The sequence below is a fragment of the Bombina bombina genome, chromosome 2, assembly GCF_027579735.1.
Source record: "Bombina bombina isolate aBomBom1 chromosome 2, aBomBom1.pri, whole genome shotgun sequence".
NCBI lineage: Eukaryota > Metazoa > Chordata > Amphibia > Anura > Bombinatoridae > Bombina > Bombina bombina.
In genome coordinates, this window is record NC_069500.1 from 1,400,623,116 (window position 1) to 1,400,645,491 (window position 22,376).

The following is a 22,376-nucleotide window of genomic DNA, read 5'->3' on the forward strand; positions in this document are numbered from 1 at the left end:
TAATTATTTCTTTTTCCACAAGGCCTGAGAAGATAGCCAGAATATAAATAAGCTTTCCTTAGATAAGATTCAAGTTTCCTATCTAAAGGGTATTTAAAGGAAGTACTATCTTCCATAGGAATAGAAGTACGTTTGGCAAGAGTAGAAATAGCCCCATCAACTTTGGGGATCTTTTCCCAAAACTCCAATCTAGCTGCTGGCAAGGATACAATTTTTTAAACCTTGAAGAAGGGATAAAAGAAGTACCAGGCCTATTCCATTCCTTAGTAATCATATCAGAAATAGCATCAGCAACTGGAAAAACCTCTGAAGTAACCACAGGAAGTTTATAAACAGAATTTAAACGCTTACTAGTTTTAGTATCAAGAGGATAGTTTCCTCAATATCCAATATAATCAACACCTCTTTTAACAAAGAACGAATATACTCCATTTTAAATAAATAAGTAGATTTGTCAGTGTCAATATCTGAGGAAGGATCTTCTGAATCAGATAGATCCTATTACTGATGGATACATTCTCATGCATGTAAAAGCTTATCATGACAACTATTACATACCACAGCTGGAGATATAATCTCCACAAATTTACAACAGATACACTTAGCTTTGGTAGAGCTGTTATCAGGCAGCAGGGTTCCAACAGTGGTTTCTGAGACAGGATCAGATTGAGACATCTTGCAAATGTAAGAGAAAAAACAACATATAAAGCAAAATTATCAATTTCCTTATATGGCAGTTTCAGGAATGGGAAAAAAATGCAAACAGGCATATAGGAATGGGGTTTTAAATAATGGAATTATTTGGCGGCAAGTATGACGCACAATGCAAAACAAATTTTTTTGGCACTAACAACATCCGGAAATGACACACTCACATCATTGCAGATGCAACCTTGTGCAATGAAACTAAGTCGCCGGAAAAGACAAATTTCGCACCAAAAAAATTCTCGCGCCAAAAATGACGCAATAAACATCGGCATTTTGCGACCTCGCGAGCCTAATTTTGCCCATGAAAATTTAATGAAAAAGCAGTCAATTTGAAAAAAGACTATACCCCAGGTAAGAAAAATATTTTCGTAAATATGTTTTTTCCAAATTTGAAACTGATAGTCTGCAAAAGGAAATAAACATAAACCTGACTCATGGCAAATATAAGTACAATACATATATTTATATTAATACATTAAGTGCCAAACCATAGCTGAGAGTGTCTTAAGTAATGAAAACATACTTACCGAAAGACACCCATCCACATATAGCAGATAGCCATACCAGTACTGAAACGGTTATCAGTAGAGGTAATGGAATATGAGAGTATATCGTCGATCTGAAAAGGGAGGTAGGAGATGAATCTCTACGATCGATAACAGAGAACCTATGAAAAAAAAATTCCGCGAGGAAAACCATAGAATTCATTAGGTGATACTCCATTCACATCCCTCTGACATTCGCTGTACTCTGAGAGGAATCAGGCTTCAAAATGCTGAGAAGCGCATATCAACGTAGAAAATCAAGCACAAACTTACTTCACCACCTCCATAGGAGGCAAAGTTTGTAAAACTGAATTGTGGTGAGGGGTGTATTTATAGACATTTTGAGGTTTGGGAAACTTTGCTCCTCCTGGTAGGATTGTATATCCCATACGTCACTAGCTCATGGACTCTTACCAATTACATGAAAGAAACATATTTTTAAAGACAGGAGGCAGAGAAAAAGGTATCCCTGGATTCTCCCATTCCTGTGAAATAATCTCCATTCTGGAAGAGGAAACAATTCCAGAGTGGAAGAAACATCATAGTATTTATTGAGTTTACTAGATTGACAAGAAGCTTGACAATGACAGGAGTATCGGAGTCGTCCACAGTAGCCAAAACCTCCTTTAACAATTCACAAAGGTGTTCAAGCTAAAATGTGAAGGTTACTACTTCAGCATCAGATGAAAGAATTATACTGTCCAAATCTGAGATTTCACACTCATAGGCTACCGCCGTATCCTCCTCATCAGACTTGAGGGAGAGTAACCTGTATAGCAGGAGATGGAGCAGAAACCTTACTATCTGAATCTCTAATTTCCCTCTTGCGCTTTCCCTTAAGCATAGGAAAAGCAGATAATGCCACAGATACAGCAGAAGATACCTGTACAGAAACTTCTGCAGGTAAATAAACTCCTCCAGGAGATTGAGAGGAACCGCAGGGTACTGCATGTGACGCCATTGAGGCTTGGGACATTAAAGGACAAAGCCATGACGTTGCCTGAACAGCATCATCCTGAGAGACATGTTGCCCAGCGGGCAAAATCTTACTTTTACATTCGTATTTAAAACAGGCAGAATAAAATTGCATCGGTGAAGCAATTTGGGCCTTAAGACATAATAAACACTAATCAAAGGCAAGAGTTTGATTATTCATTTTCAAAAGCCTAAGAAAATTTTTATTCTGAAATAATAAATTTAAAAAGAAAAAATTACTACTTGTCACTTTAAATGAGTCTGTGTAGAAACTACAGCGTTATAGGACTAAACTCATAAATGCAAAATACACTAGCCCTCTACACCCCAGGCTGATTGGGATGCCTACCGCAATTTTATAATTATGAATTATGAATGGAATATTTGCTTTAGAGTATTCTCATTGCTAATTACTGTGTAAAGGAGACTTCTCTTCAGCCGATGCGAACAAGCAAGTAACAGTGACGCCGCTCAGCTCAAAAATGGAAGAGACTGAGGGTCACATGACCGGTCAGACCGAAATGGCGCATTAAGTAAAAGCGCGCCTCTGAACAGCCTAACCACCGCTCACTAATGTCTCCTAGTCTAATGCAAGTCATAGAAACTACTTCACAGAGGGAAACGGCTCCCGGTCAGAACATCTGCTTAAAAAATGAAACAAGCGACTCCCGGGTGAATCAGACTCAACAGCACATAAAACAAAATGCCCCAACTGTGTCATAAATGAATTTAAACAAATAAAAAAATACATAACAAGCCACTGAGGAATAATCCCTTAGATAAGGGAAGATTAACCCCTTTTCCTCACATGCAAATGTTCTTGCTCACTGCCACATTAATCATGCCTACAAGATTAAACATGTCCCAGAAATTAATACAGAAATTAAAAGGTCTTTTGCAGTGCAAGTCTCCATAACCTAGAAGACAAAAGCACTTACCTGCATTCTAGCCGTCCGGCAAAAGGACAGCTCACAAGGCATGAAAGGACGCCACTCCTTACAGAGACCTGTGGAAAAAGAAAGAACAGAGTAAACCTACGCTGGCTTTCTATATAAGGGCAGCAAAATGTTAGAAAAACGCAGAAAGGCCCACCTTACAAGTTCCTAACTGCTTTAAAGCCACCACTACCCTACTGAAGAGATTAACGTGGACTACGGCTAAACCCAAAAAATCTTGCTTGTAGCAAAAGAAATCCAATTTTCTTCAGACACCTAAACTTCACCTCCTCCATTGACAGAGGCAAAGAGAATGACTGGGGATTGTGGGTAGGGGTGTTACACTTAACAGCTTTGCTGTGGTGCTCTTTGCCTCTTCCTGCTGACCAGGAGTGATATTCCCACTAGTAATTGATAACGCTGTGGACTCTCCATATCTTAGGAAAGAAATCTAAATTCATCATTATTTAAAATTCCCTCCGCTTTTGCATTAACCAAAATGGAATTAAAATTTGATTGATTGAGTCTTTTTAGAGTACAATAGGTCTTTTTGCCATCTAGGAGGTTATATGTCTCTTTGAGGTAATCAACTCTGGTTTGTTTTACAATGCCTCCTCCTTTGTCGGCTGCCCTAAGTACAATATCATCATTCATAAGTTTTTTTTAAGGGAATTCCTCTCCAGGATAGTTAAATTATCATTATATTTATTAAATAATCCCTTCATTTTTTCATTAATGTATAAGAAAATATCATTAGTCAGTAGTTGTGTAAAGACTGGTATTTGGTCCCCTTGGGCCCCGACAGGATAGAAAGTAGAGGGGTGTTTGAATGTACTATGGCAAATTTGAGGTTCCTCCTCATATATTGAAACATTTAAAAGTTCCTCCATCATCATGTTTTATTCATCATTTTGTAAGTCTCCTCTCTCTGGGCTTCACACTGTGTCCAAACTTTTTAAAACACTCAGGCCTAGATTTGGAGTTCGGCGGTAAAAGGGCTGCTAACGCTCCGCGGGCTTTTTTCTGGCCGCACCATAAATTTAACTCTGGTATCGAGAGTTTAATCAAATGCTGCGTTAGGCTCCAAAAAAGGAGCGTAGAGCATTTTTACCGCAAATGCAACTCTCGATACCAGAGTTGCTTACGGACGCGGCCGGCCTCAAAAACGTGCTCGTGCACGATTCTCCCATAGGAAACAATGGGGCTGTTTGAGCTGAAAAAAAACCTAAACACCTGCAAAAAAGCAGCGTTCAGCTCCTAACGCAGCCCCATTGTTTCCTATGGGGAAACACTTCCTACGTCTGCACCTAACACTCTAACATGTACCCCGAGTCTAAACACCCCTAACCTTACACTTATTAACCCCTAATCTGCCGCCCCCGCTATCGCTGACCCCTGCATATTTTTTTAAACCCCTAATCTGCCGCTCCGTAAACCGCCGCAACCTACGTTATCCCTATGTACCCCTAATCTGCTGCCCTAACATCGCCGACCCCTATATTATATTTATTAACCCCTAATCTGCCCCCCTCAACGTCGCCGACACCTGCCTACACTTATTAACTCCTAATCTGCCGAGCGGACCTGAGCGCTACTATAATAAAGTTATTAACCCCTAACCCGCCTCACTAACCCTATCATAAATAGTATTAACCCCTAATCTGCCCTCCCTAACATCGCCGACACCTAACTTCAATTATTAACCCCTAATCTGCCGACCGGAGCTCACCGCTATTCTAATAAATGTATTAACCCCTAAAGCTAAGTCTAACCCTAACACTAACACCCCCCTAAGTTAAATATAATTTTTATCTAACGAAATAAATTAACTCTTATTAAATAAATGATTCCTATTTAAAGCTAAATACTTACCTGTAAAATACATCCTAATATAGCTACAATATAAATTATAATTATATTATAGCTATTTTAGGATTAATATTTATTTTACAGGTAACTTTGTAATTATTTTAACCAGGTACAATAGCTATTAAATAGTTAAGAACTATTTAATAGTTACCTAGTTAAAATAATAACAAAATTACCTGTAAAATAAGTCCTAACCTAAGATATAATTAAACCTAACACTACCCTATCAATAAATTAATTAAATAAACTACCTACAATTACCTACAATTAACCTAACACTACACTATCAATAAATTAATTAAATACAATTCCTACAAATAAATACAATTAAATAAACTAGCTAAAGTACAAAAAATAAAAAAGATCTAAGTTACAGAAAATAAAAAAATATTTACAAACATAATAAAAATATTACAACAATTTTAAACTAATTACACCTACTCTAAGCCCCCTAATAAAATAACAAAGCCCCCCAAAATAAAAAATTCCCTACCCTATTCTAAATTAAAAAAAGTTACAAGCTCTTTTACCTTACCAGCCCTGAACAGGGCCCTTTGCGGGGCATGCCCCAAGAATTTCAGCTCTTTTGCCTGTAAAAGAATAAATACAATACCCCCCCCCCAACATTACAACCCACCACCCACATACCCCTAATCTAACCCAAACCCCCCTTAAATAAACCTAACACTAAGCCCCTGAAGATCTTCCTACCTTGTCTTCACCATACCAGGTTCACCGATCCGTCCTGAAGAGCTCCTCCGATGTCCTGATCCAAGCCCAAGCGGGGGCTGAAGAGGTCCATGATCCGGTCAAAGTCTTCATCCAAGCGGGGCAGAAGAGGATCTTCCATCCGATTGAAGTCATCATCCAGGCGGCATCTTCGATCTTCTTCCATCCGGAGCGAAGCGGCAGGATCCTGAAGACATCCAGCGCGGAACATCCATCCGGACCGACGACTGAACGACGAATGACTGTTCCTTTAAGGGACGTCATCCAAGATGGCGTCCCTCGAATTCCGATTGGCTGATAGGATTCTATCAGCCAATTGGAATTAAGGTAGGAATTTTCTGATTGGCTGATGGAATCAGCCAATCAGAATCTAGTTCAATCCGATTGGCCGATCCAATCAGCCAATCAGATTGAGCTCGCATTCTATTGGCTGATCGGAACAGCCAATAGAATGCGAGCTCAATCTGATTGGCTGATTGGATCAGCCAATCGGATTGAACTTGATTCTGATTGGCTGATTCCATCAGCCAATCAGAAAATTCCTACCTTAATTCCGATTGGCTGATAGAATCCTATCAGCCAATCGGAATTCGAGGGACGCCATCTTGGATGACGTCCCTTAAAGGAACAGTCATTCGTCGTTCAGTCGTCGGTCCGGATGGATGTTCCGCGCTGGATGTCTTCAGGATCCTGCCGCTTCGCTCCGGATGGAAGAAGATCGAAAATGCCGCCTGGATGATGACTTCAATCGGATGGAAGATCCTCTTCTGCCCCGCTTGGATGAAGACTTTGACCGGATCATGGACCTCTTCAGCCCCCGCTTGGGCTTGGATCAGGACATCGGAGGAGCTCTTCAGGACGGATCGGTGAACCTGGTATGGTGAAGACAAGGTAGGAAGATCTTCAGGGGCTTAGTGTTAGGTTTATTTAAGGGGGGTTTGGGTTAGATTAGGGGTATGTGAGTGGTGGGTTGTAATGTTGGGGGGGGGGTATTGTATTTATTCTTTTACAGGCAAAAGAGCTGAAATTCTTGGGGCATGCCCCGCAAAGGGCCCTGTTCAGGGCTAGTAAGGTAAAAGAGCTTGTAACTTTTTTAATTTAGAATAGGGTAGGGAATTTTTTATTTTGGGGGGCTTTGTTATTTTATTAGGGGGCTTAGAGTAGGTGTAATTAGTTTAAAATTGTTGTAATATTTTTATTATGTTTGTAAATATTTTTTTATTTTCTGTAACTTAGATCTTTTTTATTTTTTGTACTTTAGCTAGTTTATTTAATTGTATTTATTTGTAGGAATTGTGTTTAATTAATTTATTGATAGTGTAGTGTTAGGTTAATTGTAGGTAATTGTAGGTAGTTTATTTAATTATTTTATTGATAGGGTAGTGTTAGGTTTAATTATATCTTAGGTTAGGACTTATTTTACAGGTAATTTTGTTATTATTTTAACTAGGTAACTATTAAATAGTTCTTAACTATTTAATAGCTATTGTACCTGGTTAAAATAATTACAAAGTTACCTGTAAAATAAATATTAATCCTAAAATAGCTATAATATAATTATAATTTATATTGTAGCTATATTAGGATGTATTTTACAGGTAAGTATTTAGCTTTAAATAGGAATCATTTATTTAATAAGAGTTAATTTATTTCGTTAGATAAAAATTATATTTAACTTAGGGGGGTGTTAGTGTTAGGGTTAGACTTAGCTTTAGGGGTTAATACATTTATTAGAATAGCGGTGAGCTCCGGTCGGCAGATTAGGGGTTAATAATTGAAGTTAGGTGTCGGCGATGTTAGGGAGGGCAGATTAGGGGTTAATACTATTTATGATAGGGTTAGTGAGGCGGATTAGGGGTTAATAACTTTATTATAGTAGCGCTCAGGTCCGCTCGGCAGATTAGGGGTTAATAAGTGTAGGCAGGTGTCGGCGACGTTGAGGGGGGCAGATTAGGGGTTAATAAATATAATATAGGGGTCGGCGGTGTTAGGGGTAGCAGATTAGGGGTACATAGGGATAACGTAGGTGGCGGCGATTTGCGGTCGGAAGATTAGGGGTTAATTATTTTAAGTAGCTTGCGGCGACGTTGTGGGGGGCAAGTTAGGGGTTAAGAAATATAATATAGGGGTCGGCGGGGTTAGGGGCAGCAGATTAGGGGTACATAAGTATAACGTAGGTGGCGGTCGGCAGATTAGGGGTTAAAAATTTTAATCGAGTGGCGGCGATGTGGGGGGAGCTCGGTTTAGGGGTACATAGGTAGTTTATGGGTGTTAGTGTACTTTAGGGTACAGTAGTTAAGAGCTTTATAAACCGGCGTTAGCCAGAAAGCTCTTAACTCCTGCTATTTTCAGGCGGCTGGAATCTTGTCGTTAGAGCTCTAACGCTCACTTCAGAAACGACTCTAAATACCAGCGTTAGAAAGATCCCATTGAAAAGATAGGCTACGCAAATGGCGTAGGGGGATCTGCGGTATGGAAAAGTCGCGGCTGAAAAGTGAGCGTTAGACCCTTTAATCACTGACTCCAAATACCAGCGGGCGCCCAAAACCAGCGTTAGGAGCCTCTAACGCTGGTTTTGACGGCTACCGCCGAACTCCAAATCTAGGCCTCAATGTTTCTAGATCTTTTTACTCCAAATGATCTGTGTTTATGTTATTAGCTACATTAGTTGAATTGTTAGCTAAATAACGCTTTAGAGTTTTCTATTGAACTTCTGAATGTCTATAAAAATTTCAAATTCATTGGGCAAAGTCTATACATTGATATAATTATTATCCAGATCAATGTTTGCCAAGATAAAAATACTTAATCTCTCCCTTCCTCTCTCCACTATCTTCTATTTGGCTGTTCTAATTCTGTTTCCTCCTCTAGTTCCTCTCTTTGTTCTAAAGTTCTTTTGTTTGAATGCTGTCTCATCTCCTAATTTTCATGTTGAAGACTTCTCTGATTCTATTCTATTCTGTGGTGATGTCCTGTTGATGTTTTCCCTAACTCTTAGGTGTATTCCTCCATTCTCTTTCTGTCTGATCCTTATAATTCTGATTGTACTTAGGTCTTGCCCCTTGTTCATACCAATATCCTTGTTTATGTTGTTCTACACTAGGTTCAAGTGTTTGAAATCTATAAATTGTCTTAATTTGGAATCTAGCTTGGTCCTATCCTGTTTTGTTCCTAATATCATCTTGTCGCCACCTGTTGGTGTGATTGTGATTATAACTGTTATTACTAATGTTACTATTGTTACCATTATATTTGTCCTGATGGACCCCTTTGTATGCATTATAACCATCATGACATCTATTATTATTCTAGAAGTCAGTTCTACCCCGCTCCCTTTCCCCAACTCTATTTTCTTTAATACCATTATCTCTATTGTGATAATAGTTAGGTTTCCACCCACTGTCATTGTGAGTTTGTTTGCCAAAATGACTCTCCTCGTGGGTAACAGTATTTTTGTTCTCATTATTTCTAAATTTCAGGTTATCTTTTAACATGCGGACATTCTGAGTTTTTTTCTTAAAGGGATAGACCTTATCTTCTTTGAAATCCTGTATATCCCTAGATAATTGTGCTTGTTTGGTTGCTCTTAATTTAGAATAAAACTTTTTATTCTCATTTGAATATTAGCATTTCTTGCTATCCACGTCTCTTCTGTCTTATAACACTGAATTTTTGGGAACACAACTTCTAATTCCCCTTTGATTTTATTCAATTTATATTCCATATATTTAACCAAAACTTTGATTAGCTTCATGGAGCATTCATGCAATGACTCCTCCCACTCAGTTGTATATTCAACATCTTCTAAATTGAATAATATAGAGGAGTCTCATATTAGAGCACTGGATCAGGACAGAGATCTTCTTTTAAAAACGGAGGTCACTAACAAGAGGAATAAGAGTCAGCAATATAACAGGCATGCAGTTAGATTTATAACGACCTATAATGAAGGCAACAAAATCTCAAACCAACAAAATCTAAAAGTCGGATGTTTACTAGCACCCACTTTAACTGATAACCCGCTGATAACATTCAAAAAGGGAAGAAATCTTAAAAATCTACTGGCCCCGAGTAAATTTAAACCCATTAAAAAAGAAATACCTATACAAAGCAATTGGTTAAGTTAAAAAGAAGGCACATATACGTGTGGTAAAATTACCTGTGGAATGTGTAAACATATAAATATGGACCTGAGGTTCTTTAATAGTGACCATACCCAAATGTTTAACATTAAAAGTCGCTGCACATGTGATTTCACTTTTGTAGTATATCTTTTACCATGCGGGTGTGACCTAATCTATGTGGGGCGCACAAAAAGGAAGATAAGATGCAGGTTCTCTGAACATATTAACAATATAAAAATAAAATTAGACAAACACAGTGTCCCCCTACATTTCAGAGGTTGTTATGGGAGTGATTCCAGGACTCCAAACAGAAAGAAAAGACTCATATTACTTAGGAAACAGGAAACCTTTTGGAAACAAAAGTTAAATTGTCTACATCCTAAGGGTTTAAATGTGGACCTAGATCTGGCTGCATTTATGTAAATATAGTTGATTGCAGAGAAACGGTTGTATATCTGTTAATATGAGATAGATTTAAATGTTACATTTTATGTTAAAATTTAAAAGACCTTTATTATTCTCTTGCAGGTCCATCATACAAACAACGTTTCAAACCATAACTTGGTTCTTAATCAAGAGACATGATTAAGAACCAGGTTATGGTTTGAAACGTTGTTTGTATGATGGACCCTGAAAGAGAATAATAAAGGTCTTTTAAATTTTACTGGAGGCTGGAAAATTACTTCTTTGGATTTGACATTGGGGTTTGGCTAACCCTTTCCTGTGCCCCAGGACATCAGAAAAAGGTGCTGTCTTTCACCACTATATTCATACTTTTTATCAATAATACCATGTATCTTTTTTCAGCACTTATTAATTCTGTTAATGTTTAAGTGTATTTGAATGTCTCTCAATACGTTTTTTAGTTTAGTTTTGTTCCCAAACATAGGCCTAGATTTAGAGTTGGGCGGTAGCCGTCAAAACCAGCGTTAGAGGCTCCTAACGCTATTTTTTACCGCCCTCTGGTATTTGGAGTCAGTCATTAAAGGGTCTAACGCTCACTTTTCAGCCGCGACTTTTCCATACCGCAGATCCCCCTACGCCATTTGCGTATCCTATCTTTTCAATGGGATCTTTCTAACGCCGGTATTTAGAGTCGTGGCTGAAGTGAGCGTTAGAAATTTAACGACAAAACTCCAGCCGCAGAAAAAAGTCAGTAGTTAAGAGCTTTCTGGGCTAACGCCGGTTTATAAACCTCTTAACTACTGTGCTCTAAAGTACACTAACACCCATAAACTACCCTAAACCGAGGTCCCCCCACACCGCCGCCACTCGATAAAAAATTTTTAACCCCTAATCTGCCGACCGCCACCTATGTTATACTTATGTACCCCTAATCTGCTGCCCCTAACACCGCCGACCCCTATATTATATTTATTAACCCCTAACCTGCCCCCCACAACGTCGCCGCCAGCTACCTACAATAATTAACCCCTAATCTGCCGACCGCAAAGCGCCGCTACTTACGTTATCCTTATGTACCCCTAATCTGCTGCCCCTAACACCGCCAACCCCTATATTATATTTATTAACCCCTAACCTGCCCCCCACAACGTCGCCTCCACCTGCCTACACTTATTAACCCCTAATCTGCCGAGCGGATCTCACCGCTACTATAATAAAGTTATTAACCCCTAATCCGCCTCACTCCCGCCTCAATAACCCTATAATAAATAGTATTAACCCCTAATCTGCCCTCCGATTGGCTGATAGGATTCTATCAGCCAATCGGAATTAAGGTAGGAAAATTCTGATTGGCTGATCGGAACAGCCAATAGAATGCGAGCTCAATCTGATTGGCTGATTGAATCAGCCAATCAGATTGAACTTGATTCTGATTGGCTGATTCCATCAGCCAATCAGAATTTTCCTACCTTAATTCCGATTGGCTGATAGAATCCTATCAGCCAATCGGAATTCGAGGGACGCCATCTTGGATGACGTCCCTTAAAGTCATTCTTCAGGAAGTCGTCGGTGAAGATGGATGTTCTGCGTCGGCGGGATGAACATGGATCCGGAAGAAAGAAGATTGAAGATGCCGTTGATAGAAGACTTCAGCCGGATCATGGACCTCTTCAGCTCCCGCTTGAATGAAGACTTCAGCCAGATCATGGACCTCTTCAGCTCCCGCTTAGATGAAGACTTCAGCTGGATCATGGACATCTTCAGCCCCCCGCTTGGGCTTGGATCAAGACATCGGGGGAGCTCTTCTGGATCGATCGGTGAACCTGGTATGGTGAAGATAAGGTAGGAAGATCTTCAGGGGCTTAGTGTTAGGTTTATTTAAGGGGGGTTTGGGTTAGATTAGGGGTATGTGGGTGGTGGGTTGTAATGTTGGGGGGGGGGGGGTATTGTATGTGTTTTTTTTACAGGCAAAAGAGCTGAATTCTTTGGGGCATGCCCCGCAAAGGGCCCTGTTCAGGGCTGGTAAGGTAAAAGAGCTTTGAACTTTTGTAATTTAGAATAGGGTAGGGCATTTTTTTATTTTGGGGGTCTTTGTTATTTTATTAGGGGGCTTAGAGTAGGTGTAATTAGTTTAAAATTGTTGTAATATTTTTCTGATGTTTGTAAATACTTTTTTATTTTTTGTAACTTAGTTCTTTTTTATTTTTTGTACTTTAGTTAGTTTATTTCATTGTATTTATTTGTAGATATTGTATTTAATTAATGTATTGATAGTGTAGTGTTAGGTTTAATTGTAGGTAATTGTAGGTATTTTATTTAATTAATTTATTGATAGTGTAGTGTTAGGTTTAATTGTAACTTAGGTTAGAATTTATTTTACAGGTAATTTTGTAATTATTTTAACTAATTTAGCTATTAAATAGTTCTTAACTATTTAATAGCTATTGTACCTGGTTAAAATAAATACAGTTACCTGTAAAATAAATATAAATCCTAAAATAGCTATAATATAATTATAATTTATATTGTAGCTATATTAGGATTTATTTTACAGGTAAGTATTTAGCTTTAAATAGGAATAATTTATTTAATAAGAGTTAATTTATTTCGTTAGATTAAATTATATTTAATTTAGGGGGGTGTTAGTGTTAGACTTAGCTTTAGGGGTTAATACATTTATTAGAATAGCGGTGAGTTCCAGTCGGCAGATTAGGGGTTAATGTTTGAAGTTTGGTGTCGGCGATGTTAGGGAGGGCAGATTAGGGGTTAATACTATTTATTATAGGGTTATTGAGGCGGGAGTGAGGCGGATTAGGGGTTAATAACTTTATTATAATAGCGGTGCGGTCCGCTCGGCAGATTAGGGGTTAATAAGTGTAGGCAGGTGGAGGCGACGTTGTGGGGGGCAGATTAGGGGTTAATAAATATAATATAAGGGTCGGCGGTGTTAGGGGCAGCAGATTAGGGGTACATAGGGATAATGTATGTAGCGGCGGTTTACGGAGCGGCAGATTAGGGGTTAAAAGAAATATGCAGGTGTCAGCGATAGCGGGGGCGGCAGATTAGGGGTTAATAAGTGTAAGGTTAGGGGTGTTTAGACTCGGGGTACATGTTAGAGTGTTAGGTGCAGACATAGGAAGTGTTTCCCCATAGCAAACAATGGGGCTGCGTTAGGAGCTGAACGCGGCTTTTTTGCAGGTGTTAGGTTTTTTTTCAGCTCAAACAGCCCCATTGTTTTCTATGGGGGAATTGTGCACGAGCACGTTTTTGAAGCTGGCCACGTCCGTAAGCACCGCTGGTATCGAGAGTTGAAGTTGCGTTAAATATGCTCTACTCTCCTTTTTTGGAGCCTAACGCAGCCATTCTGTGAACTCTAAATACCAGCGGTATTTAAAAGGTGCGGCCAGAAAAAAGCCAGCGTAGCTAACGCACCATTTGGCCGCAGAACTCTAAATCTAGGCGATAGGTTTTTATGATCAGTAGGTTCCTAAGTGGTAATTAACCCTGATAGGCACTGGTTTCTGTGCCGTTTTATAACCAATAAGGACACACTGGATATTTAAAGGGTAACACTGCCTCTGATGATCATTCACCCTCTTGAGAAAGACCGCACGTTAACGGTTGAAACGCGTTGAGGCTTTTTGGATCAAGTGAGGACCCGTAGCTAATCTACGTCACACACACCCTTTGGATCAGCGCGGAAAAACTATTTTGGCTTTAGATATATGCAGGACGTATGGACGCGAGCGGACAGTTTGACGCGGAGAAGCGCTGACTGAGAACATTGATCAAAGATATATATACAGGGCTCCAAGTGCTTTTTATGTAACTACTGGATCGATGTGCAATAAACGTTTGTTAACATTGTAAGTGCAACTCTGTAGCGTTGTGTGTTCATTACCTTTATACTACACTTGGTTCTGGTTGCGCTTTGTTTCTATGCAGACTTTTTTGGCTTCTACCTAACTCCAGACGGTTCGAAGGACACCATTTGTGAAATAGCAGCAACCGGCTTCAATAAACAGAGATTTGTATATGCCTTATCTGACCAGTTTTGGTCTTTAGTGAGATTGATATTGTTGTTTGTTATTGTTTTAACTTATTCATTGACAGTATTTATTGCTAGTAATATTGTTTTTTTAAGATATATACACATTCTTATGAGAAATATTTAGCTTAAGACAATTTTAAAACTAGTCTGACAAGACCAGTGATATTTATATTTATTTAGATGGTACACTTATTGTAATTAGTTCTTCAAACCAGGGAACTAGCGCTGGTTAATTTTCCTTACTCAACTGATGTACATGAGGGAAGTTCTCCTCTGTGGAAAGCACAATTGGGCTAAAAGAGGCTGCTCCTGGGTGGTGACTCGCCATAAAACAAGCTACTAATCTGTTGTTAGTTCCTGGTAGAGCGCTTCTCTTTCTTTATGCATTATCGCTATTTCCTTCCATGTAGTGCTACAAACACCTGCCTAGGTAGCTCTTTAACAAAGAATACCACAGGAATGAACTTTAAAAAGAATATATTTTCTGTCTGAATCACAAAACACATTCATATCACTTTAACATTTATACAACAATTAAATTAAAAATATATAAATACATCAATAAACCACTTACATGCTAAATCTTAACAAAAGTCAATTCCAATGCAAGAGTTTATTTATAGGCTGTGGTCTAATAATTTTTCTCATGACTTCTAATTATATATAGCAACCTTACGTACAGTTACAATAAGTGAAATACTTAGCATCTAATTAGGCACTGGTTTCTGTGCCATTTTATAACCAATAAGAAGGACACACTGGATATTTAAAGGGTACCACGGCCTCTGATGATCATTCACCCTCTTGAGAAAGACTGCACGTTAACGGTTGAAACGCGTTGAGGCTTTTTGGATCAAGTGAGGACCTGTAGCTAATCTACATCACACGCACCCTTTGGATCAGCGGGGAAAAACTCTTTCGGCTTTAGATATACGAAGGACGTATGGATGCGAGCTGACAGTTTGACACGGAGAAGCGCTGACTGAGGACATTAATCAAACATATATATATACGGGAGTCCAAGTGCTTTTTATGTAACTACTGGTTTGATGTGCAATAAGCGTTTGTTAAGACTGTAAGTGCAAATCTGTAGCGTTGTGTGATCGTTACCTTTATACTACACTTGATTCTGGTTGTGCTTTGTTTCTATGCAGACTTTTTTGGCCTCAAGTACATCAGTCTGATCCCGTCTAGTAAGGAATAGTGCTGCCATTTAGTGCTCTTACAAATTTATAACATTCGTGAGAAACTGCTGCCATATAGTGCTTTAGACACATGCGTGCTCCGAAGCTTACCTCTCTGCTTTTTAACAAAAGATATAAAGAGAGCGAAGAAAATTTGATATTAAAAATCAATTATTAAGTTGTTTAAAATTGCAGGTCCTGTCTGTGAAACAAATAAGTGGGTTTTATGTCACTTTACTATATTCTGAAAGTAAAGAATAGCATTCTGATAAATAACTGATAACGGTAATGAGGAGAGTATATACATATATGTTGTTAGACCTTCTCTCAATAAACAAAAGACATAAAAGAAAAAGTATATAAAGAGGTATTACAGTTGCCATTGTGCAGAATAAAACTACTGTTTTCTTGTTGGTGGAATCAGGTCCCTGTCAACCAACCCAGCTGTGGGAGCTGTCCTTATCAGCCAATGAACAATAAATGCATAAGCATACAGTGAGCGTTCTGTGTGTCAATCAATAGCTCTTTAAAGGGCACAGTAGTCAAACTTACATGATTCAGATAGAGTTTACTAATACAATGTCCTTGATTACTTTGATTATCAAAATGACCTCTTAGAATGTGGCAGCAGTGTTTGCAACATTGCTTGAAACAATGTTACACATACAGTGCTGAAGAAACATGCACAGTCCTGAGCCTATCTCAGTATGCTCTTATGGATAGGAGTTATGTTTCAACAAAGGATAAACAATAAATAAATGTAACTAAACACTAAAACGTTTATGTCCCTTTAAACAGGTATGCATTATCCTTTTTTTTTTCTTTAGGAAAAATAACTAGCAATCTTTTAAATAATATTCTCTTAGTTTAGTGTCCCTTTAAATCAGATACAAGCAGTCATTAATGCATGTATTTTTGCATTGTCTGTAAGGGGCATTTATTAAAGGGACAGTGTACACCCTTTTTCATTTAACTGCATATAATAGACACTACTATAAAGAATATGCACAGAGACATTTTGGGGAAAATCAGCACAATATTATTTAAAAAGAAGCAAAACTATACATTTTTACAAAAACACACCCAGATGGGCTATATAAATGGGTCATCTACAAAACATTTATGCTAAGAAAAATCTAATGTACAATGCCCCTTTAAGTGGCAATCAACAAAAGTCTCTAACTGAATTGTACTGTTAGGAAAGAAAAGACTTTAATGGAAAACCTTCTGTTAATTTTTAAATGATTTTTCAAAGTTTAGCCTGAAATAATAATGTTACTGGCATGTTCAGCCTATGACTTGTTTGGCTACCTCATATAGACCATTGACATTTATGTTTAAAAAAATATTCAGAAGTAAATAGGTTAAAACATGGGTTATTGTTTACTTCAACTGGATTATAAATTGCACATATCAAGCATTATGAATATCATAAACCACTTAGAAAGCAGAACTAGGGTTACAAATACAAAAATAAAATTTTGGAGTACATATAAAAGTTTTCATATAAAATATGTAGACGAAATAACTGGCAATTTTAAAGAAAATGAAATTTAGTAAGATATTTAAAACACTGAGTAAGATATATGTGGATAGATAAAATGAAAATGATTATCCTGAATAATATTGTGCATAGATTTTAGGTATAAAACATAATATAAGAGCTTTGGTAACAATGCCTATTTTTACGCTAAACTATTTCAGTAGTAAGAAAATGCATTTTAAAATTGTTGTTTTTTTGTCTTTTTGTAAAATTGATTTGTCCATAGAATTAGTCCTTTGTTTTTTTTTAAGTTTGAACTAATTAAAATAATGTACAAAGTGTTGTCATCTGTTCCTGCAAACAAAGAGAAGAGATACCTTGCAAACAATCTAACACTTCATGTACAGTAGATTATCAATTAAAATGCATTCAAGCCCTCTAATTCATGACACAAGAAAACTGGATTCTACTGTTGCTATAGTATCCACTCAACATAATCATAAAATACACCATTCATTTCTGCATATGTTAGTACAACTGTAATTTCTTATAAAGTTGCAGTGCTCGAATTGGTTTCCCAAGTGGTAAAAATTCCTTGTTAACTTTTAACGAGAGTCTTGTGAAAATTATTTGCCAATAGAACTGAGTTCTAACACAGATTACAGTCTTCTTTATCATTTAATGGTGTAAAATATGTTAGTCCCCAAAATGTAGCTGTTTCTTTATAATTTACAAAATGTGCTAGAAATTATTATTAAATGGGATGATAACTTTGTCAGTTGGAAAGGAAATCTATGGCGGCTCGCACTGTCTTTGAAGTTTTAACATCCATGGCAGTCACTTTAATTTCAGTGTCCCCAAACTGCATACTGGCTTTGATCTCCCGGCGACCCAGTTTTGCATTGGACTCATTTATGTCTGGCAATTCCAGGTTTATGGTTCCACACTTCCTTACACCGGGATCAGTAATGTATACCACGTCATCTGTAGATGAGCAATAAATGTTGATGATGATTTTGCGTTGGCCAAGTCGAGCTGGGCAGTAGCTACGTTGAACAATATCTCCAAGGGCCACTGACTGATCCACTGAAACAAATTTGTCAAAAATATCAGTGCACCAATTCTTTCCTTCTTTCACAAGAAGTTTTTCTTTTGGATGCTTCCCTTCCACAAACTTGTTGAGAACACCAACTCCGTAGGTTAATGGGGAACGTCTAACTCTCACTATGGTGGGGTCCAAGCCAAAAAGGACAGCTCCTTTGAGTATGGTGAGACCAACATCTTGTGGTATAATGACACGACAGACTTCACTGAAAGCTGTTTGGACGGCATTCTGTAGCATTGGAGACTCTGCGAAGCCCCCAACCAAAAACAGGTATTTTATGCCTTTCACCTCTGGTTTTTTCATCAGGTCCTCTAAAAATATAAAGGTAAATAAGAGTCAGTTTTATAGAAGTGAAAGAAAAAAATGGAACATGTTAATCAGTCACAATATAAAGAATACAATAGTGATCAAAATGTATATAGACCTCTAACCCAAAAGATGCATTTATGATGGTTGTCTGCAAAGATGTCTACTTGTTTTTATTCTAATACATAAAACAGACAACACTTATTGTTATTTGTTTTTTGGGTGGTTCTCTTAAATTGCATGACCCAAAAGATTTCCTAAAGAAAAGTGAATACTGATAACCCAGGTTTACTTGGCTTTGCTGACCCAACATGTTTGTGACTTGTGGCTATATTTAGTCTTTTATTTTGAGCTCTTTTTATTCAAAATCCCAACTGAGCTAATCTATCCGGATAAAGAAGCATATGGGTTGTCTAAGCACTCAGAAGCAAACTTCTGTGCTACCAATTTCTTCCAAACGGCAGATAATGAGAACACCACAGCCAAGTGATGACCTGCTAAATAGTTATATATTATTTGTACTTAAAATGGACATAATGGTCACATTTCAAAAGTTTAAGAATGGATTTCAATTTTGATTAGATTAATTCTTGTGGTATAAAATTAATTATTGTGTTATATTTCTATTAGCAAAAATGTTTGTAGTGAAAGCTATCACTGTTTGGGAGCATATGCATATATGCAGCATTTGTCCTGTGAACCTTCATTCAAACACTGAGCCAGCTCACACACCAAGTGGTGGAATGAATTATGTCAGGAATTTTGATTAGTTCTCTTGGTATCCTTTGTTAAAGAGTATTCCTGGCTGAGTTTAGGAGTGTGCATGTGTCTTAGCCATCTTGCAGCAGTGTTTGCAACAATGTTTATAGGGCTGTTATAGAATTCTAATGACACGTACAAACTACTAAGCTCCTTTCAGCCTACCTAGGTTTAGAGTTTGATTTATCAAAGGCTTCGCAAGCCGTTCGACCCACTACGGCTGCAGGTTCTCACAAGAGAACCTGCACGCCATATTTAACAAGCAGCGGTCATCAGACCAATGTTTCCCCAATCTTTTGCCACCTCTAAATTGGCAAAATTCATTCTCCGCGGCCTAGTCCAACCAGGGAGATTGACAGCTCCTGCCAGCGCTTGATTGGCTTGTGTGCAATGCTGAATTCCACCAGGGGAATTTAGCCCGGCAGAGGCGAGCTGCGGCAGGCATGGGCGCGTATGTGTGCTCCTGTCTGCCTCAGCTTGATAAATCGCCCTCTAAGCCTTCAAAAAACGTGTACCAAGAGAACAAAACCAATAAGATATTAGAAGTAAATGGGAACGTTGTTTAAAATCATATGGTTTATTTAAAACATGAACTTTCAATGTGACATTACTATCCCTTTAATACAATTTCCTTTTAATGTATAACACAAGCATAATACATATCTATATGGCATAATGATTTTTATATAACATTTTATTAACATACACATCACTTAAATTCAAAGTAAATACAAAATATTCTATTGAGGTTTTCATATTAAAGGGACACTAAACCTAAATTTTTTCTTTCATGATTCAGATAGAGCATGCAATTTTAAGCAACTTTCTAATTTACTCCTATAATAATTGTCTTCGTTCTCTTGCTATCTTTATTTGAAAACGCAGGAATGTAAAGCTTAAGAGCCAGCCCATTTTTGGTTCAGAACCTTGGTAGCACTTGCTGATTGGTGGCTAAATGTAGCCACCAATCATCATAGAGCTGCCGAATCTGTTGGCACTCTACAAATACCTGATAATAATAATAATAATCATCATCAAACGCTACCCAGGTGCTGAACCAAAAATGAGCCGGCTTCTAACCTTATATTTCTGCTTTTTCAAATAAAGATAGCAAGAGAACGAAGAAAAATAGATAATAGGAGTAAGTTATAAAGTTGCTTAAAGAGGCAGTAAACCTAGAAAATAATGTTATATAATTCTGCACATAGTGCAAAATTATATAACATTATAATAGTGCTAACTTTATATAACATAATATTGCCTGTGAATTTTTATTAAAAAAGAGGGTTTTTCAGACCCGCCCTCTGTGCTCTACTGAGCGGGTCTGGTTTTCCCTTTGAGCGCATCTGGGCAGCTGTCTAGTCACAGCCTGGCCCGATCGCGCCATTACACTCAATGCAGCTCGCTCCCGCTATCAGACAGAGAAGGAGCGAGCTGCATTGAGTGTAATGGCGCAGTCAGGTCAGGCTGTGACTAGACAGCTTTCCAGATGCGCTCAGAAGGAAAACCAGACGCGCTCAGTAGAGCACAGAGGGCGGGTCTGAAAAACCCTTTTTTTTAATAAAACTTTCACCGGCAATATTATGTTATATAAAGCTAGCACTAATATAATGTTATATAATTCTGCACTATGTGCAGGATTATATAACATTATTTTCTAGGTTTACTGGCCCTTTAAAATTGCTACTCTATCTGAATCATGAAAGAAAAAAAAATGGGTTTAGTATAACTTTAATTTATATTATTCAACAAATATGTTTACTTTTGTCATTAATCTGTTCAATGTCAAGTCATAAAATATTTTGGGACAGTATAATGTCACAAACCACAAAAGTAGTTTTGGTCAGAAAGGTTAGCACTAAGTGATAATGAGTCCAGGAATATAAACTCTTCTGGTAATTATGTTTTCCATTATGCTTTTTGCACTGTTTAAAAAGGAAAGAACACTCTAACAAAAATGTATTAAAAAGGAAGATACTTTTCTTCTTTATGACATCATATGAAACCCAATATTTTTTCTTTCATGATTCAGATAGAGCATGCAATTTTAAGCATTTTTCTAATTTACTCCTATTATTAAAATGTATTCATTCTCTTGGTATCTTTATTTGAAAAACAGGAATGTAAGCTTAGGAGCTGGCCCAATTTTGGTTCAGCACTTGGGTAGCGCTTGCTGATTTGTGGCTCTATCTGAATCATGAACGTAAAGCTTATTGAACACTTGGCATTTTACTGTTTGCAGGTTCTTTACCATCTTACGTATATGATTGTAGACCACATTTAATTTTACAGAATAATATTCAATACATTGTATTATTCTACTGATTTTTGCATATTATTGTTGTGGAAATTTTAAACAAAGGGCAAACGATTTAGACTTGTTTAATCCTTTTCACAACAATCTGTAACACTTGTATTGAGCTGTTTTCTATGTGAAAATGCCATTTTATTGTGATAATAGCATGATATATTGTTGTACATGAATGAATTGTGACTTCTAATGTTGTATTGTATTTATTGCACTTGTACCTGACATTTAACCCTTTCGTGACAGGGTTAAAGTGCCTACATCGGAACAACTGTTCCGATGTAGACAAATTGAAACTACGCGATCGTGCATACGATCGCGAGATTTCAATTATTGGATCGCATCTGGGGGGCGTCCCTACAATCCTAGGAACGCCCTCCAGACCGCGATTAAATCCCTGAAGCACAGAAGGCTTCAGGACAGCCGTTAGTTATGACGTTCCATTCCGTCATAACGGCTTTAAAGCCCAGTCTAATTATGACGGAATGGAACGGCATAACGGCTTTAAAAGGTTAAAGGGACAGTCTACACCAGAATGTGTATTGTTAAAAAGATAGATAATCCCTTTATTACCCTTTCCCCAGATTTGCATAACCAACACAGTAATATTAATATATGTTTTACCTCTGTAATTACCTTGTATCTAAGCCTCTGCAGGCTGCCCCCTTAAGAAAGTGCTTTTGACAGACATGCAGTTTAGCCAATCAGTGCAGGCTCCTAAATAACTCCATGAGAGTGAGCACAATGTTATCTATATGACCCACATGAACTTGTACTGTCTAACTGTGAAAAACCTTCAAAATGCTCTGAGCTAAGAGGCGGTTTTCAACGGTTTAGAAATCAGTTTGAGCCTAGCTAGGTTTAGCTTTTCAAAAATACCACCAAGGGAA

The 22,376-nt window shown here is 37.7% G+C and overlaps 1 protein-coding gene across 2 annotated transcripts in view; it reads right to left on the bottom strand.

Moving 5' to 3' along the window:
• Positions 1 to 16,541: 16,541 nt before the first annotated feature.
• HSPA12B (heat shock protein family A (Hsp70) member 12B) overlaps positions 16,542 to 22,376 on the bottom strand; it is a 184,174-nt gene continuing 178,339 nt past the window's right edge. For both annotated transcript variants that reach the window (XM_053704327.1, XM_053704328.1), the window contains exon 13: positions 16,542 to 18,424. In XM_053704327.1, coding sequence (XP_053560302.1) covers positions 17,784 to 18,424 — 641 coding nt within the window. In that variant the 3' untranslated portion in view covers positions 16,542 to 17,783. The remainder of the gene's footprint in view (positions 18,425 to 22,376) is intronic.